At 37.1% G+C, this 25,408-nt stretch overlaps 1 protein-coding gene across 4 annotated transcripts in view; it reads left to right on the top strand.

Moving 5' to 3' along the window:
* Positions 1–25,408, top strand: part of USP3 (ubiquitin specific peptidase 3) — an 80,606-nt gene that overhangs the window by 3,664 nt on the left and 51,534 nt on the right. For 2 of the 4 annotated variants that reach the window (XM_033107790.1, XM_033107789.1), the window contains exons 2-4: positions 21,131–21,191; positions 22,315–22,430; positions 25,176–25,307. In XM_033107790.1, the coding sequence (XP_032963681.1) occupies positions 25,279–25,307 (29 nt within the window). In that variant the 5' untranslated portion in view covers positions 21,131–21,191; positions 22,315–22,430; positions 25,176–25,278. The remainder of the gene's footprint in view (positions 1–21,130; positions 21,192–22,314; positions 22,431–25,175; positions 25,308–25,408) is intronic. The other 2 variants (XM_033107787.1, XM_033107788.1) reach the window with 1 other exon arrangement.

The following is a 25,408-nucleotide window of genomic DNA, read 5'->3' as shown; positions in this document are numbered from 1 at the left end:
ACTTCTATACGCTAATCAAATAATAGGAGGTATTACAGATCAGAACATCTTTATAAAGAGGTCTCTGAATACTTAAATATCTAAAGCCCCTTAAATAGGGCCTAGGACAGACTGGCTTTATGCTGAATTATGCTTTACCAGGAGATATGTTACTCGACAAGATTACGGGGTATAAGAAGTAATTATATTTCAGATTTAACTTGAGCTTCTTATCTCTGGAAGTCACTGTGTGTTCGGCTATGTATGTAATTCTTGTACTACAGCTGTTCTCAAACTTTTTGTTCCCAGGACCCTTTACACTTAAAGAACTATTGAGACCCCAAAGAGCCTTTGTTTGTATGGCTATAGCTATTGAAATCTGCTGTACCAGAAATTGAAATAGAAAAATTTTAAATACGTATTTATTAAATTACTGACAAATAACAGTAACAAATCCATCATCAGTTAACATAAATAATAGTTTATATAAAATAACTATCTTTTCAAAACAAAATTTAGTGAGGAAAAGTGGCATTTTATATTTTTGCAACTCTATTGTCTAGCTTAATAAAAGAGCTAGATTTTCATATCTGCATTTGCATTCAGTCTCTTAATATATCACACATCATGTAGCCTCTGGAAAATTCCACGGCATGCTTGTGAGAGAATGAGGGTAAGTAAAAGTAACACATTATTTGTGAGAATAGTTTGACCTCACGTAGCCCCTGAAAGAGTCTTGGAAAATCTCCGGTCCAGGATCACACTTTGAGAACCCACTGGTATATAACTGTAGTAACAGGGACACCTGCTCTTTTCAAAGTAGCTTTAAAGTATTAGAGAAATCCTTCAGGTTTTAAGGCTAACTACGTTTATGTGGAGACTCACAGAGTTTTTGAAATATATTAGCTGGGAAACAGATCATGGGGTCCAATAGTCCTCTGCTTTAAAAATAAGTCTAATCGAATTGGGGAGAGACAGGAAGCTAACTGGTTAGAAGATAAATCCATGTTGTGGTTTAAGGTAAATGTTGAAAATAACAATCTCCTAATAAGGTAAAAGCTGATTTTTGTCTAAACTTTGCTAAAGGCATTCTCGTTTTAAATGAAAAAGTTTTAAATAAAAACTAGGACATTCTCTCAAGCTTTTTGTTCTGTGCACATACCAGATGTTATTTTCAGAAACTGGAGGCTTTGGGCATTTCTTATTTCTGTGGGTGAAAGTTGAACCAGTGGCAAGATACAGGGAAAAAACAGGGAAAATGGTTCAAAAAGATGCCCTAAACCCAACTGTTTTAATAACTAAGGAAGGCTGAAGACAAAGCATTTGGACTTTAGGGGTTTGAGTTAAATAACCAATTAAATTGGAAATATTTTAATAGTGCAGGCACGAGAAATTTTCCCTGATTAGTTCTCCCAAGAGCTGAGAATGCCTCTTTAAGTTTCTGTACACACTTCCCCCTCACATTACCCACGAAAAGTAAGTGGAGATCAAGTAAATGTGCTGCACTTTGGGTGGGGATTGGAGATGAACCCCTTTTTTTGAAGATCCATTTAATAGGATGAAATACTGATTATTGAGTCCTTGTCAATGGTAATAAGTTTGTAATTTGTGATAAAGGTTAGAAATCGCGTTGGTAAAGTGATGGGATATTATTTTGTATCATTTTTTTTCCCTACAACCTACATCTGAAGTGGACTTTTGTATGCCCAATAGACTAAATTTTCTAGATAGAATCAGTATTTTTTGTTAGGTCAAATGCATTTACTGCTTTTTGGTAACACTCTATGAAATATTTATTACGTGCTTAGCACATAATAAGACACTCAGTAAATGTTTGCTTGATGAATGAAGAAACTTTCTTCCATTTAGATCCAGGCTGGAATGGTCTTTAACTTTAAGTTGAAAATAAATGCAAAGTTAAGTGAGCTTCCCCCGAGACTGCTTTCACCAATCCTCCCTCACCCCTCCCAGTATTTTAGTTGGTAAACTTGGGAGTATGAGCACATGGCTATATGCAGTGTTATTAGCACAATGAATTTGTATTCTTTGGACATTCTGTGTTTATAGATGGGCAGGTGGATGAGGCAGTTAAAAATCAGTAGACAGGGGATACTTTTTTCACATTAACTCCGGAAGATTAATATTTTGATTGTATGTACTTTTCCGAAGCATTTAAACATTTGGAATAATCTTGCAAGCTTGAGTCAAATGTAATTGTCTTTCTAGTTTTTCTGGCAGCATTCTGCCCCACTACCGCCCCCCCCACCCCCCCACCCGCACCCCAAGGTTGAACCTTAAAGCAACATCCTCATATTTCCAGTCTCTAAATAACTGGTAGTAGATGTGACAGAGCTGGAATTTAGAATGTGCTCCATGCATTTGTTTGAAGAAGCTGCAGTCTAGGGGTTGAGCTTAGTATTTTGCTATTGTGAAAAAAGTTTTGAGACGTTGATAAGAAGTTATTTTCTAAATAGTATTCTTAGTAATACACAAAGAATATCCTTCATGACCTAAGGGAAAGAACAGATGAGATTGAGGGGAGAATTCAAACTCTTTGTTTCAGTTTCCGTTAATTTATTCTCAAAATAATTCCTTCTCATCATTCTTTGCTTTTACAGCGTCAGCCTTAGGTTCTTATAGCATCCTACTTTCTCCTCGCTGAAATTTATGCAATTTCCTTCTTTACTGGAATATAATAGATTAATTTTGGATCCTTTAAATTAGATTTAGAGATACTTATGTTTTTATAGTTATTTGTAGCTCAGTAAGCAGAACAGTGAGTAATTTGGTTTGTAGCTCAGTGGGTAATTTAAATTCCTGGTTTAAAATTTAATTGAGTCTTCCATCAGGGAGTAATTTACATGTACATTTCCTCCTAACCTGCTTTGTTTTTTTTTCTTTTTGAGCTTTTCCTTTCTTGAGCTATTTTATATACTTTTCCTTCTCTGGAAAAAATATTAGTCTCCTTTAAGCTACAGTTTCCGACCTACCAACCAATGGGTTTTGTGTTCAACCTAGGCATCAGAATAGACTTGGGTAGGTAGTTTATTAGTGTTTGAAGTGGAAGATGTATGCGGTTTAATGTATTTTACTGTTTTATGTTTATTCAGAGCTCCTTTAGACATGAGAGCAAATGCATTCTAGGTGTTTTAATAGGGTTTTCCTAGACAGATGGCTTAGAAGGAAGTACTTAGATGCTCAGCAGGGACTAGTTCTTTTTGGATGGTGTATTTGTAATGAAGCTTACCTTGATTGACAGTTTAGGATGCTGAAAATAGCACTAACAACAGTAACAGCTTGTTCATCTTAACCAAGAATTGTTTTGTGCCAAGACCTCTCAAGATGCTCTGCTTTGTAATATAGTCCGTTTTGAGAATGTAGGTAAAAGGAGGTATCTTTCAGACTGAAAGGAAATTTACCTAAAAATTGTTCTTTGCAATTGTATCCTGAAATCTTTTGGGGTTGTTGAATGAACTTTGGTTTAGAAGTTTGTAAATAGAGATCATCTTTTAACTGCTGTGAGTCTTCAGATGTTAGTATCTATAGTAATTCCAGATGTTTTCTCATCTATTAGTTTTACTGAGTAGGAGGAGAACTGAGAACAACATAAAGTAACTTCAAAGCAGTTTGCTAGCATTTAATCCTGACTAATTTAATTAGCTACCCATCCTTGTAGTTTTTCCTGTTTTATAGATTGTGAAACTGAGACAGATTAAGAGAGTTGCTTAAAATGCTAGGGGTGGAGGGGGGGCGGGTAGAGAGTGCCCAAAGCTTAAATTCAAATACTATTCAAATCATGCTTTTAGGTTGTCTTTTTAAAAGCAGGATCTTTGTCATCCAGTAACTTAATGCTTGATAATTTAAAGTGTTTGGAAAGATACTTGAAATAATTCCTTTGAAGATTCTTGATGTGAAAATACATTTTAAATTCCACAATTTGACAATAATTTATTTTAAAATTCTGTATTTGATTAGCTCTTCCTCAGCCTGTTTATTGATGAAAGTGCAGGCAAGTTGGGATAAGATTGGTAATACAGTTGGAAGAAAACAACTGTTTTTGAATGTCTTAACTTCATTACTGTTCAGATCTAATTTTTTTTGCAGACTATTCACATTACTTCAGTTATAATAAACTAGCCTTCTCAACATAGCTGTGGATAAAATGCAATTAGCTTTTGGTTATTTTTTAAATGTTCTTATGAAGTTCTTGAAGTTGCCTGTCCCCATTTAAAATTTTTTTTTCTGTTAGAGGAGATTCTTCTTGGAGGGTGTTCAATTCAGGGTAAAGGAGGGAAAGAATTCTTAAGATACTGAATTTAACTTTTGCCTCTGGTAGTTTAGAAGTTATTGGAATCTTTGCTTTTAGACAATGTATTTTGTTGGTTCCATTTAGTTCTACGCGTTTCAAATTGTATTTCTTGTAAAAGTTAATTATAGTCTTTAGACTGCAGAGCTTAAAACACATTTTCCACTCCGTAAGATACACTAAAAACTGGGTATATGTGTGCTACTTACAGATACATAAAATGCAGATGAGCTTAGAAAGGCAGTTTCGGATTTTGAAAACTATTGAAATTAAACTTGGACATTGGAACATGAAGTTTATAATTATATTAATGTTTTAGCTAAATAATAAATGCTAACTAATTAAATTTTATGAGACGTTTTTGAGGAGGGAATTGAGTTTATTTTTATGGTGAACCAGCTTGTGTCTTTGAAAAGATATAACAAAGTGGGTTTTATCTGGAGACTTTGTACTCTGCTTTAGGATTGAAGAGCTGTATCACTGGGCTGTTTTCCATTTTGAGGAGATGTTCCGTCCTGATATTTTTCTTTGTTCTAGCTGGGTTTAAGGCAGCCTTCTAGAAATCTGCTGGTCTGTTTCTTCTTGACCCACCCAGAAGTCTCTTCATTTTATGGACTGTTCTTGTACTATCTCATCACCAAGAAGAGCAAGCTGGTGATTAACTGTTCCTCCTGTGGGTTTAATTTAACTGATTATGAGATAGTACACTTGCCGTTTTAGCTTCTTTAAATCTTTGTTTTTACTGTCCATGCTCAGGTTTTCTTTTTTTAAAGAATAGATTATTGTCCATTTCTTTGTTTGAACATTCGTTGCATAGGATTGAGATGGTAATATCTATATCTATATATATATCTATATTTTTTAGTGTCACCCAGTAAAATGTTTGATTTAATTGCGATTAACTCTAGTTTCCACCTGAATTGTTTTGAATGTTAATATATGTGTTAACATTGAGAAATTGCTCTGCAACAACCAAGGACTCATGCTTCACCTTATGTGTGTGAAGTAGGTGCCAGAGCTCAACATTCAGGCCGTGAGAATTTAATTCTGAGAACTTAATTGCATCAATTTGATTTCAGTTATTTTAAGTGTTTTGTTTGGGTATGGTCTTTTGAGAGCCTCATTTAAAAAAATATATTTTCAGGCTTTTGTGTTTTGTTTTTTCTTTGAATAGTTAATAGAGATTCTTGGGAAAATGTGGGTCAGATTTTAAAATTCAATCTGTTGGTTATAAAAAAAATATTCCAACGCTTGGTTTTTGTTAAATAATTGGAACAGCTATTAGAGTTCACAGATGCCTATTTTCTGTAATTTTGGGTATCTAACCCTTTAAGGAGAGTATAAGTCTATGCCCAGTTTATATATATATGTAGATATATATTTTCTACTTCATAAATAGTCCCATTGATTTTAAAAGAATAAAGAGTTTCCCAGCACACTAATAAATACACATGTGGTAATTTTTTCTCCCACTTCACTTTGTGCTTTGCACTAACCTTTATTATATAACCACAAAAAACTAGGAAGAGAATTATACACTGTCAATATTAAACCTATTGTTCTCTGAGTAAAGTCTTTGATAATAAGTCCCTAAGCCTCTTAATTATTTTATTTATTCATGGGAGGGAGTGCTTCCTATAAAAATATATACGTAAGAATCTTTTCATATATTGCATACACTTGCTGTTGTTTTGAAATAGTGTGTGTTTACATTTGTGATTTAATTCATTTCTTTTGAAGATCCTACTATGTTTAACCATGGATTTGCTTACTCAGGTTGTTGGCAAAAGCATGGAATTGCATCAGATCTTGCTATGTTAAATAAATGGAAATATTGGATGTCAGAATTTTTCTTAAGTGATTCATGGCTTTTGTGTTCATTCTTTATATTATCACCTTCATAGGGGAGGTTATTTTTGAAATAATATAAAGTCCTGGTAATTTTTCTGTCGTTATTTGTGTCCGGTCTTCCAAAGGCAAACCCGGCCCATTTGGACTCCGATGCAGTAATCTGCTCGTCTTTAGTAATTTAATCCTTCTCTGCTCACTACCCTTTCCCCTCATTTGGAGACCGGGGCACAGTTCCAGGACTTAGTTGAAGACTGGTAGAGTAGATACAGCATAATAAGCCTCATTAGGTGTTTTTCACCAAACTAGTCTACTTTGTGACAGAACGAATACTGACAAATTTGTTCAGTGCATTGCAGTTTTTGAGATTATGTAGTTTCACATACGTTGTTTCCATATGTTGTTTTCCTTTGATGTTGAAAACTGATTTCAGAAATCCACTTCAAAACAGAGGAGAATGCTTGAGCCCGTGAGGGGACCTGCCTTATGGATCAGAATTTGCCTCTATGTGGGCAGTCAGCAGGCCCAGATGCCCTCTCTGTTCTGGCTCTGTAGGTATCTGGATCTGTTAATAGGTAGATGACAAATTTTGGCCAGCTTTGAAATTACATTCACTAGTAGAAGGCACATGCCATTAGCTCTGCAAATTAGCTTTGCAATATGTAGGGGATTCAGTAAGTGCCTGGCCCCAAATGATAAACTGGTATTGTAATTTTTATGCTGTGTGATGCATAGATTTTAGACATACTTCTTTTTTTAAGATAAAAAATGGTTTGGGTAGTTTCATGAATTGGTATTATATCAGTTTATCTTTTAAAGATTAATTCGTGCTTTCAAAAAGTAATACATATACACAGTTAAGTTGAAAGTTTTAAAATAGAACAATATCCCTCTGCTCCACCCTCAGTCCTGCTGTCCACAGACAACCACCTTAAGCCTTATTTAGCTTTCTCTCTCATACTTCTAAGTAATGCGCTCTTACTTCTTAATTTATCAAGTTTAGGCATTATCTCAGGACATCTTGCTGTGGTAAACGACCACATTCGTGTTTGCACCACCCTTCCCTTTGCCCCTCTCTCCATTTTTCAATATAATTAAATTACAGGTTTTGGTCAATATAGTGATTACTTTTTCCTTCTTGTCCAGCATTTTATTTTTCCTTGAGTAAATAATTGCCTTTTTAAAAAATTGCTTAGTTTACCTTCTGTACATTTTCTACCAAGTGTACCTGTAAATCTGTCCAATGTCCATGAATATTATTTTCCAAGCACTTAAGTGGATAGATAATCTCAGCACTGTGTTTTTCCTGAAGACCTCCTTCCCAGAGCACTTACTTTCATTGGAGCTAATTGTTCTGTAGGCCTGCCGGACAGCTTTTATCCTGCGATTCCCTCGCTGTTCTCTTGCGTTAGAGCTCCCATTTCCTGGATCACATATCTTGGTTTTTTAAAGTGTTTTGCTGGAGTGCATCATCTAGCTCCCTTCTCAGGGGAGGGAAATTTTTGACCCCATGCCAATCGGACACTTTTATTCTACCTTTGTACTTGATTGCTTGGTTGACTATAGACTATTAGAAAAGATTTTTCTCTTAGAATTATGAAACCATTGTTCTTTTATTTTTAGACTTCAAGTGTTGCTGTTGACAGAAACCTGACACCTTTCTGATTACCGTTCCTTCATATGTTTTCCTTTCATTATTTTCCTGGAAGCTTTTAGGATATTCTTTTTTATCCGTGGTGTTCTGAAACTACATAGGTAGTTTTTCTTTTATTGTGATGGGTACTCAAGGGTCCTTTCAATCTATACATTTGATAGCACACTCATCCTCCCATATGTGCATCTCCTAACTTGTACTTTTTTCTTTCTAGAACTCTTGTTAATTGAATGTTAGGTGTCCTGGGTAGACCTGTAATTTTCTGTTTCTTTGCATTTTGGTTCTAGTTCCTGAGATATTTCCTTGATTTTTTTCTTCCACCCTACTATTGAATTTTGATAATCATTTTTAATTTTCAAAAGCTTTTCCTCATTTTTCTGACCGTTGCTTTTTTGTATATTCTGTTGCTGTTGTTTTGCACCATCTTCTCTTATTACTCTAGGGTTATTTAAGTTTGCTTTTTTGTTTGTTTTGATGTTTTCTGTGCTCCTTGCATTGTTTCTGTTTCCTCTGGGTCTTCTTTGAAAAGGATTCTGTGAGACTAGAGGCTTTCTTCAAGGATATGTTTTACCTTTGTCTGTCTTTTCATGGAAGAGTGAGGTACTAAAAAGCTCTGTAAGTGGGTGGGCCTTGTCTGCAGTGGACTTCACCCTGAGGTGGTGGAGCGGCCCACCTGCTTCATTGGATGACACTCAAGATGTCTGTATGGAGAATTTTTTTTAGCCCCATGTAGTTTTGCAGTCTTCCCTCTGGCCACTCAATTCTGACATGAGGGTGCCAGCAATTCTGTGATTCAGTTGTTTCTCACAGTCCTTAGACCCCTGGTTTTCAGGCCCATCCCTGTCCTTGCTGTCGGCTGGGCCAGTGTCCGTGAGCCCAGGACCTCCTCGTGTCCACATTCTTCTCTGCCCGCTCTTAGGTTATAGCTTCCCTTGCACTACGAAGATTGTTATTGCTCCTCTGACTTCTTCCATGTGTTCGGAAACACATGGGGAAACTATAACTGGGCTGCTTTGGTTGCCTCACATGTTGTCTTTATCCTTGTGAGTTAACAGCTGTTTAATTCCTGTTTTGTCATTTTAGTGGGATGTTAGGAGGGAAAGAGACAAGAGAAGTTGGTGTGCCATGATTAAATTGGTGTCTATTTTTAGATGAGATATTTTTAATCCAGTTTTAGGGCAAAATGCTTTGCCCTATCAGAAGTGGATCTTATTTGTTGTCCTTCAGAAAGTTAAGTCACTGAAACTGAGTGACTTTGCATTGCTCTGAGTAAAAGTTTAAACTCAGATTTACCTTCTCTGATGAACAGAGCAAATATTGTTGCTGTTACAGAGGCAGTACAGAGACAGGTAAGCCAGAAGGTTTGACTCTGCTTGGGAAGCCAAATCACAAGCCAGATTTTGGATATGTAAGTTCATCTGGACTACTGCAATTAATAATGTTGTAATATTTTTACTGGATTATCCATATCATCCATCAATAAAGGGAAGTTAATGCCAGGTTTATAGGACTCTTTGGCTCTGCACAGTGGTGGTAATTTAACGTTTTCCCTTGTGCTTTAGTTAAAAAAAAAAAAAGTATGTTCTTAATTGGAAATAAAGAATAAATGTTTTAATCTCAAAAACCCTTTTTATTTTGCTATAGTAATTTCACACTTAAAGAAATATTGCTAAGAATAGTATAATACAAAGAACGCCTATGTACTTTACCTAGATTCACCATTTGTTACCATTTTGCATCATTTGTGTTATTTATCTATGCACCTTCTGTTTATATATTCCCTCTCCCCCCCAGTAATTTGCAGACATAATGCTCTCTCATCCATAAGTACTTTGGTTTTTTCCCAATAACAAGGACTTTCTTTTGAAAAAGCACAGGTTATTGGTCAAAATCAGGACGTTTAATACTGACACAGCAGTATTGTCTAATGCATATTTCATAGTCAGATTTCTCCAATTGACCCAATAATGCTTTTTATATAATGTGCTTTGTAGCTATTTCACCTTTCTGTCCTCCCTTCCACTCCCCTGGATCTAATCCAGGATGATGCGTTTCATTTTGTTGTCATACTCTCCAGTCAGTCTCCTTTAATCTGGAACAGTTCCTTAGCTTTTCTTTGTCTTTTACATCTTGGTATTTTTGAAGAATACAGGCCAATTATTTTATAGAATGTACCTCGATTGGAGTTTTTCTGATGTTTCCTCATGGTTAGATTCCAGTCATGCGTTGTTTTGGTAGGACTGCTGCAGAAGTAATGTGTCTTCTCAGGGCTTCCTATGAAAAGGGATGTGATGTTGATTTGCCTTGTTTTTTGGTGATGTCAACTTTGGTTACTTTATTAAGGTAATATTTGCAAGTAACTCCATTTTAAAGTTACTATTTTTCTCTTTGTTATTAATAAGTAATTTGTGGGAGATGTTTTGAGATTGTGTGTGTGTGTGTGTGTATATCCTGTTCCTCACCAAACTGTCACCCAATTTTAGCATCCATTAATGAGTCATTTTTTAAAAAATTTTATTGGGGAAGGGGAACAGCACTTTATTGGGGAACAGTGTGTACTTCCAGGCCTTTTTTCCAAGTCAAGTTGTTGTCCTTTCAATCTTAGTTGTGGAGGGTGCCATTCAGCTTCAAGTTGTTGTTCTTTCAGTCTTAGTTGTGGAGGACGCAGCTCAGCTCCAGGTCCAGTTGCCATTGCTAGTTGCAGGGGGCACAGCCCACCATCCCTTGCGGGAGTCGAACTGGCAACCTTGTGGTTGAGAGCCCACTGGCCCATGTGGGAATCGAACTGGCAGCCTTTGGAGTTAGGAGCATGGAGCTCTAACCGCCTGAGCCACTGGGCTGGCCCCATTAATGATTCTTGACTGAGTTATTAGGATGATTGCAAGATGTTGATCTTCTAACTTATATTTCTTCTAAATCTATTAGTTGGTATTCTATAAGGAAGAGCTTTCCTTTCTCCCACACTTGTTCATTTATTCACTTATTTTATTAATATGGACTCAGATTTTTATTTTATTCTGTGATATTTTGTTATGATTTTGAGGCTCAAATTGTCCTAGATTTGGCTAGTGGGAACCCCCTTAAGCCATTCTTTAGACATGTCTCTGTTGTTCTTTAGCCATTTCTTTCTCTCTGGCACAGCAAGATGTTCCAGGCTTCTCTTGTACTCAGCCTGCCCCAGCCTTGCTTGGAATCAACCATTTCTCCAAGAGCCCTTATTCCTTTTGGTCAGGAATAATGTTTATAAACTAAGATCTCTCTTCCCATTTACTATGATCTTAAAAATGTATTCAGGGCTGTTGATGTGAAATACTTTGTTGTAATTCTTTTTCTGTCTGGGGAAAGCTTGAAATCAGAGAGCTAGAAGTGGCCATGGGAACATTTTTAGTGAGTGGTAGCTAATCGTATGCTCTGGGTTCTGTTTCGTTTTAAGCAGTTGACTGTCCCTTGTACATATGATCAGTGCTAGTTTCCCACCTGAGGACGCAGACCCAGCTATTTCTGGTACTTCTCTCTTACTTTTTAATTCATGTTAGGTTCGTTCATGTCATACTATTGACTGGCTGCTCCCTCGGGTTATAGAATGGCATTAAAACAAGACAGTTCTGCATAGGGTAGAGATAAGGCTTTGGGCATCCATTTTCTCTGGCAGGTCTCAGAGGATGGGTCTTATAAATTACAGATCCTGAGAGGAATGGCTTCTTGGATTCCCAGATAATGTTGCTGGCCCTCTCAGGTGGTTGATGATTTCCAGTCGTTTGTTCCAACCAGTGGACATTGGAGTAGAAGGGAGCCCTCCTCCTGTGTTGCTAGATAACCAACCATGTAAAAGATCGGCCAGCATAGCTTCCCATCAGAGGGGCCACGAGTGGATTGCATATGTGTTGAGATAATGAGCCTGTCGGCCTAAGGGTGGTTGGAACCTCCAAGCAGATCACTTCTGGCCCTGAGAAGCCTCTTCAGTTTATGACATGTGCCATCCAGATGCTATTTTCTGTGCATGTCCTGACATGGGATAGGTTGGGAAAGTAGGCTAGAGCACAGTCTCGGAAGTAGCCTCTAAGAGCTAAGGATATTGCCCCTTAAAGAAAACCAGATAGTAGTAAGGTGGATAAAGAAGAATTGAATTATTTAGAGTAGAAGTTCAAACCTACTTGTCCCTAAAAATAAGCTAATTACTATATCTTACATCTGGTGTGATTTGAAATCATTCCGATTTACTTCTTTGCTAAAACAAAATTTAGAAATTAAAAAATGTTTTTAAATGACTTGGCCTGTAACCCCATTATATTGGCTCTTGGAATATCAAAGGTCTCTCTTGGTAAACCGTGACTTAATCACTGTTCTGAATACCTCCGAGTTTGGTATATTTCGGTATGGTTTGACATTTAAGTTGCTTCTGTACTTAAATGTGTCTAAACCTCCTTGGCACATCTCTGAAAATGTGCTTCTGAAATGCATTTGCTTCCTAAGGTATGTATTTTATGTTCGATATATATAAAATTTAAGGATTCTGACGTTAAGCTGGTTATAACCAGCTTATAACTACTCTAGGAGTTATGTCAATTTTGAAATAAGCTTATTAAAATTGAGTATTTTATCTCATTCATTTGATGTTTTGAATATAATTTAATTTTAGGCCAGATAGGAGTAGTTTCTGAGGGATTTTTGTTGATTTTAATGTGACATGTATTTGGAACTTTCTATGGAAAGGAATCGTCAGCTGCAATTTCTTTTAATGAATATACAGTAAGGGGAAAAATTCTGAAACTTAGTAGTCATGGTGTACATGGACGTGTTACCTGTGTTGTGTATAATAGCAGCCATCAGAATTAATCCCTGAGAGCCATTTCATTTTATAAAATATATTTTCAGGGGAAAGGAACTGACAGTCCCTGAGCGCTTTCTGTTTTTTAGGCCCTTTGCTATGCAGTTTATATTGTTTTTCTCATGAAATCCTTACGATAGCCATGTGAGTAGAGGAGGTATTTGTCCTATTTTACAAAGGAGGAAGCAGCCTCTGGAACCAACTCCTTAAGGTCATAGACTAAAGGAATGGTAAAGCTAGAAGGTAAACTAAGACTCAGTTCTGAAGCCCATGCTGGCTTCACAATATCACGTGACCTCTAACATGTGTGAGACTACAGAGTGATAGTTACATTCCTATGAGGGTAACCCAGTCAGTTTGGTACATTTTTGTATTAGAGAAGAAAGGAGTTCTTTTGGCAGGGTCAGAGGTCAAGGGCAAGTGATCAAGGCCTCTGCCTGGTTCAACCAAAGTGACGTGGAGCAGAGTTCTGGTCACTGCCCCTGCCTAGCTCCTCCTCCCGGCATCTGCACAGCAGTTTGCTGAGAAGTTGAGGAGAAAAGTGTGAGTAGTTCCTCAGAAGTCTTGGGAGACTGGTTAGGATGTGGACTCTTGATCCCAGCTACACAGGCCTGGGATCAGACATTGCTGGGTATGGTGGGGATCAGTTAGGCTGGCTAATGAATATGTCACAACTCATAGGTTAAAGATGGAATTGGAAACAGAGAGAGAACAGGATGTTTTCAACTGTTAAAGTTATTCAGTTTTTGAAATCCAGCCTTCAGTAAAGTCTGAGGTTTCCCAGAGTGCTTATTAAAGAACATAATCCAAAGAGACAAAAGGAAGAAGGGTAAAGCTTCGTAGCTTTTAATGAAGAGAAAAGGATTTCCTGCAAGTGCCCGTGGCATGTTCTTAAGGGTTTTATCCAGAATTTTGGATTGCTGTGGGAATAGTATTTTTGAGATTTTGAAGGTTGTTTTTACAATATAGGCCAACATTAGGAGTGATGTTTGTGCTCAAGAAACAATTAGGTTGTCTCCTCGTAGTGACAGCACATCCGGATTTGAATGTCTAAGTTATTGATGGGATATAGAAAGAGTCCAAAGGCTGCTGACAACTTAGTTGATGATGGACTGCCATGTCTTGACTCCTTCTGCCTCTCTTCCAGAGGTCATAGTCTGGTCTTTGAATAATAGTTTTGATTCCTATGCAGTAGAGCCTCTTGAAGGTCCCTTCTTCACTTCTAAACAACAGTGTCACTCATTCCAGTGAGTTATTTGGCAGCGGTGAGCGAGGGATGCTCTATCCGTGATACGCCTTCTACAGGAGGTATTCTGGTTATCTATTGTTGCGTAACAAATTATCCTACGTCTTAGTGGCTTCAAACCACCATTTTATTTTGCGGGTCAGGAATTCAGAAGAGTTTGGCTGATGTTGCATCAGCTGGAGTACCTGGGGCTGAGCATCCTCTTGCCGATGGCTTCTTAACTCACATGTCTGGAGCCGCTGTGCTCCCTAGTCTCTGTCTCTGTCTCTGTCCCAGTCTCTCCCCCGCCACACACATGGTGTCATGTTTTCCAAAGTCCCCATGTGGTTTGCGCTTCTCACAGTATGTTGGTCTCGGGTGATCAGACTTCCTCCGTGGTGGTGGCTTCCAAGCACTCGCCAAAGGATGCTACTCCTGCAGCTCATGCAGTCACTTCTGCCGTGTTGTTGGTCGGGGCGGGCTGGGGTGGTTACAGAGCCCGCCCGGGTTCAAGGAATGAGGACACAGACCTGCCTGTCACTGGGAAGAGTGTGCCGTCCTCCATCAGAGGGCCGTTAAACAGACTGAGAATGGTTATGGGAAATACTGAATTGTGACTTAACCAGGAAACAGTTTCCTTATCTAATGATTCAGGAGAGATTGATTGCTAGCCTTGAATAAGAATGGGACTCAGGCAAGAGAGAGCTGCCAGAAGGAGGAAGGTGGAGAAGATTCTCCTGGGGCAAAGTGGAAAGACAACCAAGATAAGCTCTGCTGCATAATTGCCTTCCCTGCCTTGGCCCCGGAATTCTTGGTTCCATGGTCTAGGCCTGAGTCCCAAACTCCACTTCTGAGCACTTTGAATTTGGTTCTCATGCTGGCTCTTCTCCTCCGACATTATTTAGGCCTCTGCTTCGTCTCCCGAGCTCGGCATTGGCTCGCTGCTTTGCCCCGGGGCACCTCCTGTTGCTTTTTAAGAGAACCCTCCTGCTTCCCTGTTCCCTGGGAACCCGGCGCCTTCTCCCAGAATGGGCGTCACTGAGGGAAGGGGCGGGGGCAAGAGACAGTGATTTGGGCAGCACTCAGGCAGCTTTGGCACCTTTGGCGGTTGCTTAGTGTAGCTAGAATTCTTTTCTGGGCTACACTAGGCCCAGTTCCTGCTCTCTTTATGTGACTTGACCAACTCCTTCCACCAGTAATTTCAGAGGATTCGAGTTGAAGATGGAGAGACTTCAGAACTTTTAGCGTAGAATAATAGGCTTGTGAACATATGGTTCAAAGAGCCTTTATAGTATAAAGATTATATACCTTGTTCTTAAACATCTGAAATTATATCAGTTGGAGGGTAAACTGGGTTAGGTCTAGAATTTATTTCGACTTATATGTACTGGAATACTTATAGAATTTTTACGGTAGTATTGCCCTGTCCTCCAATTTCAAGAAAAATAACACTTTACTATTGATACTTTTATGGAATATGTGTGTGTGTTTTGAATAACAGCTGCAAAAATTTTGTTTTTATTGATCATATTTTTACAAACTCACAGTTATGATCTTGGATTTGGGTTTAATTTACCCAAATTAAATTTACCCAAATTAATTTACCCAAATTAATTATTTGGGTTTAATTTAATCATTTAGAATAAATTCCTTTCACTAGGACTTTATAATACCAGTATCTTTAAATTTAAGGTACTTAAAATTTATTTTTATTACAAAAAAGGTAATACTTTAAATTCAAACAGTATAGTTGAAAGTGGGTCCATGTACCTCAAATCATCCATCTCATTCTTTTCACATAACTGTTAACGGTTCCTATATACTCTTACACACTTTAAAAAAATTTATGTATAGGTATATAATATATACACAGAAACACATAGAATGGAATATTTTTTAAACTAAAATGACAGCCCTCTGGACTTACTGCTTTGTAGCAGTCCATGCCTTCAAACATGGCATGAGTTTGAGTTCCAGTTTGTCACTAACTCAGCAAGTTAATAACTTGTCTGTGCCTCAGTTTCCTTATCTATAAAATGGGCCAAATAATACTATGCACCTCACTGGATTGTAGAGGATTAAATGAAGTAATATCCATAAAGTGGTTGCAGTAATGCTTGGCAATAGTATGTACTAGATAAACATTAACTAGATAAAAACGAATTTGCTTTTTAGAAAACACGTATTATGGATGTTTTCTTATGGGTTGCTAATATTTTTAGGGTTGCACTTAAAATATTCTGTGTGTGTTGGGGAGGGGATTCTGAGATTTTCTGTGGTAGTAGCGTGTCTGTCTATGACGGTTTTGAACAATGATTCCACACACTTCCCACCCCCGCTGTTGCAGCCGTTACTGATGGGCAGTGGGCAATGCGGTGGGAAAGTGTTTGCTTCTCAGGGATGGTGGGAGGGGGGGTGAGGGGCGGGAAAGCTGAAAACCAGGGGTTTAGAAAATCATGCTGCATTAGCAATTAATCTCTTTGTTAAGCCTTTTAAGAAAAGTAGGTGGAGAGTGGAGTTGGGAGAATTTTATCTGTAGGGGAAGATGACATGATTGTTTCATCTGTTTTTTGCCTTATGTTCTTTGAATGATTTTATAATCAGCGGGGACATGCTCATCAGCTAGTCTTCATCTTACAATGAAGAAGTAGACCCAGAATAGCAGTGATGTTCTTGGTTCTATAGCCAGTAGTGGAGGAGCCAGGACTAGAGACCTGGTTATTGGATCCTCACTTTTGAATTCTTAGTCTCTACCAGTGGAAGCAACTGTTGAATAATGGATGCACTATAAATGGCTTGTCTGTCAGTGCTGTGTTCTTGAACTATTTTGTGTATAGAGACAGTGCCTAAGTTATATTGTAAGCACTAGCTCGTGTTTTCTAAAAAATTTTTAGAATTCCAGGAGAATTGTTGACAGGCCTTGAATATCAAGTGTGCGCTCTATTATTAGGTTCTATGTCGTGAATACCACGCATATTGAAGATCGGCGGGTCTGCGGAAAGAACGTTACATTCAGTGTGGACGCCGTTTTGTCGTAGGAACGCCTTGTCTCCTGAACACAACATGGAAACATTTGCGTGTGAACAGGCCCCTTTAAGCGCAGACTTCCCTAGTTTTCTGCCCGTCTTTATCTCTTGATGATAAAGAAGGGCAGCATATGATTCCCTGTCTCAGGACTAACGGAGGGAAGCCACTTTGGTCTGTGGGTCACTTGGATGCCTTCCCTCTGCCTCTGTGCCCCCTCAGTTCTCACTTCCTGGTTCCCAGGAGAGTTCAAGCTTTGGGGGGCTTTAGGAAGAAGATGTGTGTCCGCAGGTTTTAGAGACCTGCACTTCTCCACCTCTCTCCCCTGCCCAGCACGTCTTACAGCTCCTACCTTCTGGAGAATGGCCCTCGCTCAGGATTCTTCACTCCCTCCAAATGGGCCCCGCTCGCAACTCCCAGAGCTTGTGGCTGAGTTGAGAACCGGGCCAGAGGAAGGTTCTGAGGCCATAGCCTCAGGAGAATGGTGGAAGGAGCCTAGTTAGTACCAACCTTCAGGCTGAGATGCCCAGACACTGAGAAAAGAGATGCTGAGCTTGGAGTGAGAAGAATCTAAACAAAAGGGAGAAGAGACAGTAACTTTGAGGAAATTTTATAATCTGAGTGAAAGAAGACGAGACTCCATTTATGAGATCCAGTGACCTTGCTGTGGCCACGTGTAACAGTATGAGAAATACACTGCATGGCTTCCTTGCCTTGACATCACCTTGAAGTGTGATTATGTGTAATAAAAAGAACCCTTATAAATTCTCAGATTTGTCATTTTGAACTTCTACAAGTGGCTATTCATATTACACTCCTTCTCTCAAGTACCAGCACTTAAGATTTAAAACATAAAAGCTTCAGTGTAATATTTTTATGTTTTGCTGAATAGATAGTGTATTCAAAGTTTTGAAATATTCTTATTGACTATATATATATTTATAAAAATTTCAGTTATATTATGATTCATGTAGAGTTTTTATAGAAGAGCCTGGAAACCTCTAATACTGTTCCCATGGGAAATGGGTTGATCCTATAGATAAACTTGAACTCATCCATCTATAAGTTGACACTATCTTTTTATAATAAGATAATTCCCCTTAAGGTGATTAAAGTAAATTATTTTAAGATTATTTGTAGTATTGTTTTATTCATGCTATGTATGAACTGTTCTTAATAATTGAGAATTAGTTTAATTTAAAGCCAGTATTTTTTCATTCTATTTTATAATTGTCTTAGGTACACTAAAGATTTCTAATTTAGATAAGGTGTGTGTGTAGACAGTGAATATTCTCCAAAGCAATACAATGCATGGCTTTGGAATGCCTCATCATACCCCGTTCTCTGTGGCTTCCTAGCCTTCAAATGTTTTTCTGGTGTGAAAGTATTAAGCCCTCAGAGAGTGCTGTCATTTATATAGCCAAGACCAACTGCCCTATCGGACAATAAGTCTTGACTTACGTAAATATTGATGACAGAAGAAATCAGGTTTCTTGACTCAGATTGTGAAGTCTTTTTTGAGATTTATTAAAAGGCGCAGTCACTTGTTTCCAATGTTTTTGAAAATCAGTACTTTATTTACTTTTATTCTCCTTATCCCTGTCTTATTTATTTATCTACTTATTATTTTATTGAGGTATGATTCACATAACATAAATTAACCATTTAAAAGTGAACAGTTCAGTGACAACCTCCATCTCCATCTAGTTCCAAGACATTTCCTTCACCTCAAAATAAACTCCACGCCTATGGAGTAGTTACTCCCCATTCTTCCTCCCTCAACTTTAGGGCACCTTTTTTAAAATTTGAAATTGAGATATTAAAAAAATTAATAAAAGTTGATGAGATAATTGAGATAGTATAAGACTAGATCTGGAATACACTGTTCTAAATTCAATAACATGAAGACATGCATTCAGTATACTGATAGTAGAACAATTAGATTACAAAATTGTATGTGTCGTGTGTATTTATAAAGGGGAAAAAGAACACCTGGTAGGAAACACATCAAAGTAACAGTGATTTTGCTCTATATTTTCATCATTTAAAAGAGGAAAAAAACTTGCATAATTTAAAAAAGAACACCTCTATATAAAAACTTGAACCTGAACTTACTATTATAACATTATTTATTATCGGGTGATATTAAATTCAGCAGTTGTTTTTTTTCTGGATTGAGTTGCAGTATTTCTTAGTATTTGCTGAAAGAAAAAGAGAGACATGCTGGAGGACAAGAACTACGATGTTTGTAGTTTTTCAATCCTCCAAGTTATGTCTCACACCATCAATACCTGTGTCATGCAAGCTGTTTTCTAATTTATTTTTCTTTTTTAAAAATGCACGTTTTAGGACTTTCTTTTCAAAATATAAAAACTACATACTCTTGATGTAAATCAAATAGCTGAGGGTGTACGAATAAAAAGCCATCAGTCTCCCCTCAGAAATAGTTTTCTCAGGTACCTGCCTAAAATAATTGTTGTTAGCAGTTTGGCAAGTATTCTTCTTAGCCTTGCTGTCATGCAGCTTACATAAACATATAACAAAATTGGACCCAACTAAGTAAAACACAAATACCTTCAGGATAGTCCTGGCAATTCATGTAAATGTGTGAATGCCCTAAAGAAAGGCCCTTGGCTAACTGGAAAGGGATTTTATCTCACAGCTTGCATATTCAAAACTAGTTAGAGCCCTGTGTCTGCCAGACAGGCAGTCCCTTAGTTTATCCCTGCCCTCTTTTGTGCTTCCTGTCCTCCCTTTTCCTCCCAAACACAGGTAAACATATGTTGTAGATTTAGCTCATGATGAGGGAACCAGCAGAATGGGAAAGCTGATTCTAAGAGCATTTGAGGAATTGAGTGTATGTAGACACTGAAGAATGAACATTGCAATCAATTGCTAAACTAGATATAAAATTGGTTAAGGTCCTACACGGTAGTAAAACCATAACCTTTGGAACCTGCTGGACAGAAATTATCTCTACCAAATAAAAATCTACAGATTTACCTTAACTTCATAGAATTCGGGTCCTAATCAGTAGTAAACAGCAGGTCAAACAATGGTACTGTAATTAAATATCTTTGGGAGGACCTATTAAAAGTTTTTCATTATATATTGAAAGGGTTTACAGTTCTTGATTCACCTTATTCCCAGTTGTGGTTAATTTTTCTTAACAGAGAAAGGCCTGTTGTGATGTATGATAAGGCAAGAGCAGTATATAGTAGGGACCAGATTTTGGAAGAGCTTGGTATTTTAAACTAAGAAATTTAAACTTTCGTTCAACAAATGTTTATTGAGCATATATTATGTGCCAGACAATGGATTTACTATAATCCGGAGTGCGTGGTTGTGCTGTGTTGCCCCGCCCCCCGATGCCCCTAGAAGCTGACCAGTGGTTCTCAAGGGGTTGTATTATTAGGGAGTCATCTGGGAAAGCTGTTTTTCTCAAGATACACATGTTCTTTGTCCTTCTGTCCCCACCCCAATGTAGATATCTCTGCTTGAGTAGAACATACGTGTTTTGAAAAAGCTTTCCAGGTGATTTTTATATCCCTTTCTTTTTGAAAATTGTTGTTATGCTTATTGGGTTTTTTAATTGAATGAGTAAACAGCAATCAAAATTGTAATCAATTTTTAAAAAGTATTCATACCCCTTTTTGCCTGCCCCACCCCTATAATACTTAAACTAAAACAATTAATATTCTGATTACACTCTCAGTTAGAATTATGTGCAATTGTCATATTTAGAATTATATTTTATGCAACTGAGATATTAATTAGGGAAGAACTAGGGTCAGTCTTCCTAATTGTATCCTTTGGTTATACTTCTCACTAAGTAAACTGAAAGAGTTGTCATTTATAATAGTATATGATCTGCATGGCAAAGACACATGATTAAACATTAGACTTAAAAAATGTTTTCAATGTAAAAATAGACTGTCATTAACTTGTCAGAGACTATGGTAAAAGGAATAAGTAATAAAGGAAAAAAGTAACTATGTGTTTAACTTGTGATTAAACTATTTGAGTTGAGTCAACAATTAAAATGAGCAGCTGTTGTGGACATGCGTTTAAATTCTTTTCAATGTAACTTTAATTAGGCAGCCATTTTGTGTAAATGCACTTACAAAGCAGGGATTTGTGATTGCAGTACACCTAAGCTGCCATGGAATTTATAACTTAATCACAGGATATGATATTACAGATTAGGGGAGAAATTGGGAGCTAATGTGATACAATTGGTATATTGTGTATTTTTCTTTTTATTAGTGTGCCGGTCCAACAAAAGCCCCTGGGTCTGTTTGACTTGTTCAAGTGTCCACTGTGGAAGGTAGGTGACATACTTATTACTTCATTACCCTACTTGCCTTTTTCAATTTGCCTGTAAGTTTTATGTCAGGTTTACTGATTTGGATTTATTTAGCACCATTGCTTAATCATAGTGTGTAATTCTCTGCAGGGTTTCCCTCTCCCAGTAGAATCTATTTTTTCAGTGGTACAACTGAGGAAAATCTAGGGGGAAAACCCTTTATATTGATACTCAGAGGAATTCATTTGATGACAAAGATAATCTAAATCTAGTAATAGTTGATTGAAAAGATGAAATAAGGGAACTTTGAAATCTTTAAATAGAAGTTTTTCTTATGGTTGTTTTTAAAACCCTTTATCAGGGTAAATTTAAGCATACACAAAAGTAGGGAGATAGTATAATTGAACCCCATGTTTTCATCACCCAGCTTCAGCAGTCATCATCACATGGCCCGTCTTGTCTCACCTGTTACCTGCCCCATTTCCACCTTTACTGACGTTTGATTTAAATCCCAGCTATCACATCATTCTTCAGGAAACAAAACACTAAAATATTTACAGATAAAGGAATTCCCTTGAAAATGCCCTCACTGTGGATTTCATAATTAACTGTAAGATGTACCAAGAGTTTCATTTTTTCATGAAGGTAGTTTTGCTTTCCAGAGACTTAACTCTTCACCCCCACCCCCACCCCCATTGCAGTTGGCCTGAGCATTTCCTAGCAGTTCATGGCTGCAAAATGATGTGATTTAAATACTCTGGTAGCTCTTTTCTTTGAACACAAACTCAAATATCAACCTTTGTGTTCTTTTAGCCTGGCATTAGCACATTTATGTCTATTGCTCTTTTAGCTTAGAAAGTCCACTTTGAATTTACTGTAGAGTTAAAAGCTTAGTAGCCAGGGCATGGGAAATCATACTAAGTCACACAGGCTGAAATCTATATCGTATTTATTAGGACTGTTGCCCCATTGTTGTTTTTAAACCCTCATTGCATGAAGAGAGCATCTTTGTTCAGTTAACTTTTGATTTTTCACATTTTGAGCCCTGGAATTGAGTATTTTTTTCCATGTACACTTAAGAGTGCCTTTGGAAAATGTTAACTGCATATCTTAATTTTGGCTGTTGTGGTTTTGAAATCTCTAGGATTTGGGGAACCTGAAAATACTTTGTACAGATAACATTTTTTTAAAAAAGAAGAAAAGTAGAAGCACTTAAATTCTGCACTTGAAGAGACAGATTCCTCTCCTAGATTTTGAGAGGTGAGAATTATAATGCAATAAAATTTATGTAGTTCTGTTCTCCAGTTGTCTCATAGTGCTCTACAACTTAAATCTTGAAGGTCATATGCCAACAAAAAGACCTAACAAACTCTCAAAAATTGGAGAGATTAATGTTTTTAATAGCAAGCAACAAACAATTTTCTAAGCAGGTTTTGGAAAAGTAAGTGGAAAATTTTCTAGACTCTGCAGGTAGTCTATTTCCAATTGCAAGCAATCTTAAAAACTTAGAAATTTGACATAGTTCCAGAAAAAGATGATTAAGTAGATTAAACACATAATCAGCGTAGCCTGCATTTGGATCTTCCTTTTACATGGTTTATTGGTTAATTTTTTTTTGTTGTTGTTGTTATGTAATCCTGGGCCTTGATTGCCACGGATTCTGATTTTTCAGTAATTTTAGACCACTTTTATGCAGGGAAGTCTTAAATTGAATATCTTTCCAACTAGGAAACAGTTTATCAGTAGCATATTTGAGTTACATATTCTGTTGGTCTTCGTAATACCATCCTATTGAAGTTATTTTTCCAATTTTTGTGATTGTTAGAAATGTGTGACATGTATATTGACATTTTCCTTTTTAGACCAAATTGTCTAGTGAAAATCTAAAACTAGATGAGGAAAATATTTATTTATGTTATCCAATTTATATATAAGGTTAACTTCTGACTGTATTGAGTATTAGCCAAAACATTGCTAATCTTCATGTCAGCAGTAATACACTTCTTACTTACTTTGTCACTGACATTTATAGTAACCGTTTAAACATCTAGTATATTTGGAGACTACAGTGTGGTCTAAATAAACTATGTGTACTATGTACAGATAACAGTTCTCAAAGACTTGAAAGTAGTAATGCCTTTATTGTTATTGTTTAGTATTGCTTTTTCTTTGATTCCAGAGGAGGTACTCACTATAAATATTATTATTGCTTTTCATGGCACAGTACAAATATGTATAAGCATAGGAAATTGTGCTGATTAGATATTAGCCTGTATTATAACTTAGAGTTCGCCTTTTAATTAAATATTGGGTGTTTCTTGACCTATGCAATGTGTCATCTCAAAGTTACGTGCTTAACATGACCACTGTCTAAGCAATTATGTTTGGATTCTGAATAAATACTAGTTGAGCAGATAGAGGAAAATATGAATAAAATTGCTAATGTTCATTTATCCATGCATGTATTCTAAGCCCTGGATTATGTAATTTAATCACCTGACAATGCGTGAGATCTGAGTACTATTATCTCCATTTTACAGAGGAGAAAACATAAGCACAAAGAGGTTAAGTGACTCACCCAAGCTTACATGGCCAGTATGTGGCAAAGCCTGCTTTTGAACCCAGGCAATCTAGATTTTGAGTTTATACTCTTAAACATTACTTTATTTTCAAATTCATTTTAGTCCACTTTTGTGGACAGAGGGCCCATGTATACACAAGTGTTGGTTATGTTTACTGAAATGAAAACATGGGGGAAGAAACGTGATCACATTCTGAGTTGAGGTCAGTAGTGCCTCTGTTGCTTCCAGCTCTGGGGTAGAGAGGCTGGGCTTGCAGGGGACCCTTCCTGACAACTGTTCTTCTTTCCCCAGGTAGGTGTTGCTCCTCGTACAATTAAGGTGCCACATGACAGAAATGGCACCTCACCTCCCTGAGCGTATTTATTTTGGTACCACTTAACCAACAGTTGTTTTGACTGTTCTGAATTTTCCGTTAGGCCTTGCCTTCTACAGATTGGCTGCGTTCTAGGAATTGGGAGGTTTTGTTTTATAAGGGTCTTCACAGTAGTGATCAGTTACAGCATTGTACAGTATTTAGGCGAAAGTGTAGATGAATTTGGGTGCGCACCATGTGCACATGAATCCTTATTTCGGTTTCATTTTGCTTTTTGTGATGCAATGATTTACTGAATCTGAGTTGGAAAGTGTTACAAATTTTTTTATGAACATAGTCAACTTTTTTTTATTAAAGTTTATTGGGGTGACAATTGTTAGTAAAGTTACATAGATTTCAGGTGTACAATTGGGTGATACATCGTCTATATATCAAATATAGTCAACTTTTGATTATCTTTATCCATGTAGAGAAATAACAGTTTATGTAAGTTTAAAATGATTTGTGTTTTGTTTGGATTTTTTTCCTAAACAAATATGTTTCCATATGAGTGGAGCTGATTATTCAGGTGTTCGAATGAAAGATCTGAAGCCATATTGATGAGAAAGAAATGGAAGATTATCCTGTTTCCATACCTGACTCTCGACGTTTTATGTTAAGCAGCAACCCAAGCAGAGCCTGTGGCCCTTGTGGAAAGTGGCTGAGTAATTTAGTTTACAGAGCTGTGTTTGATAATAACCTGAGTTGGGGGTTAGCAGTGTGAGACAAGCTTGAAAAAAAATAACTGTAGCAAGAACATCAGTGAAGTAGTTGATAAGTGAGAATATCAGTGGTTTTGAAACTGATTTGCATAGATAATTCCTTTCCTTGCCTTGCCCTAGTCTTGTGTATATTGTAATTAAAAGTTGACTGTCCTATTTGATTGCAAAAAAGGAGCGTATTTTAAGTATTCAACTTAATAAATAACTAAATGATTGAATGCCCTAAAAAGGAGGAGTGAATTCTTTCTCATTTTGATTTGATTACCACCTAAGTTTTTATCATCATCTCCTACTTTAACTTCTAAAGCAATATTTAAATTAAAATAAATTTTCATTTGATTTTTGTAAGGTATGTGAATGGCCACGCAAAAAAACATTACGAAGAAGCACAGGTGCCCTTAGCCAACCATAGGAAACCAGAAAAACAAGACAAAGCTCAGCACACAGTGTGTATGGACTGTAGTAGCTACAGTACATATTGGTAAGTATTAATATTTTTCTGGAAATAATATTCCTTACTATGAGCATGCACCTGTTTTCTCATTTTCCTTGCTCCCTCCCCCTCCCAGACTCTAACCCAGT

Source organism: Rhinolophus ferrumequinum, chromosome 6 (assembly GCF_004115265.2).
Source record: "Rhinolophus ferrumequinum isolate MPI-CBG mRhiFer1 chromosome 6, mRhiFer1_v1.p, whole genome shotgun sequence".
Classification (NCBI taxonomy): domain Eukaryota; kingdom Metazoa; phylum Chordata; class Mammalia; order Chiroptera; family Rhinolophidae; genus Rhinolophus; species Rhinolophus ferrumequinum.
This window is presented reverse-complemented; position numbering and strand designations above follow the sequence as displayed.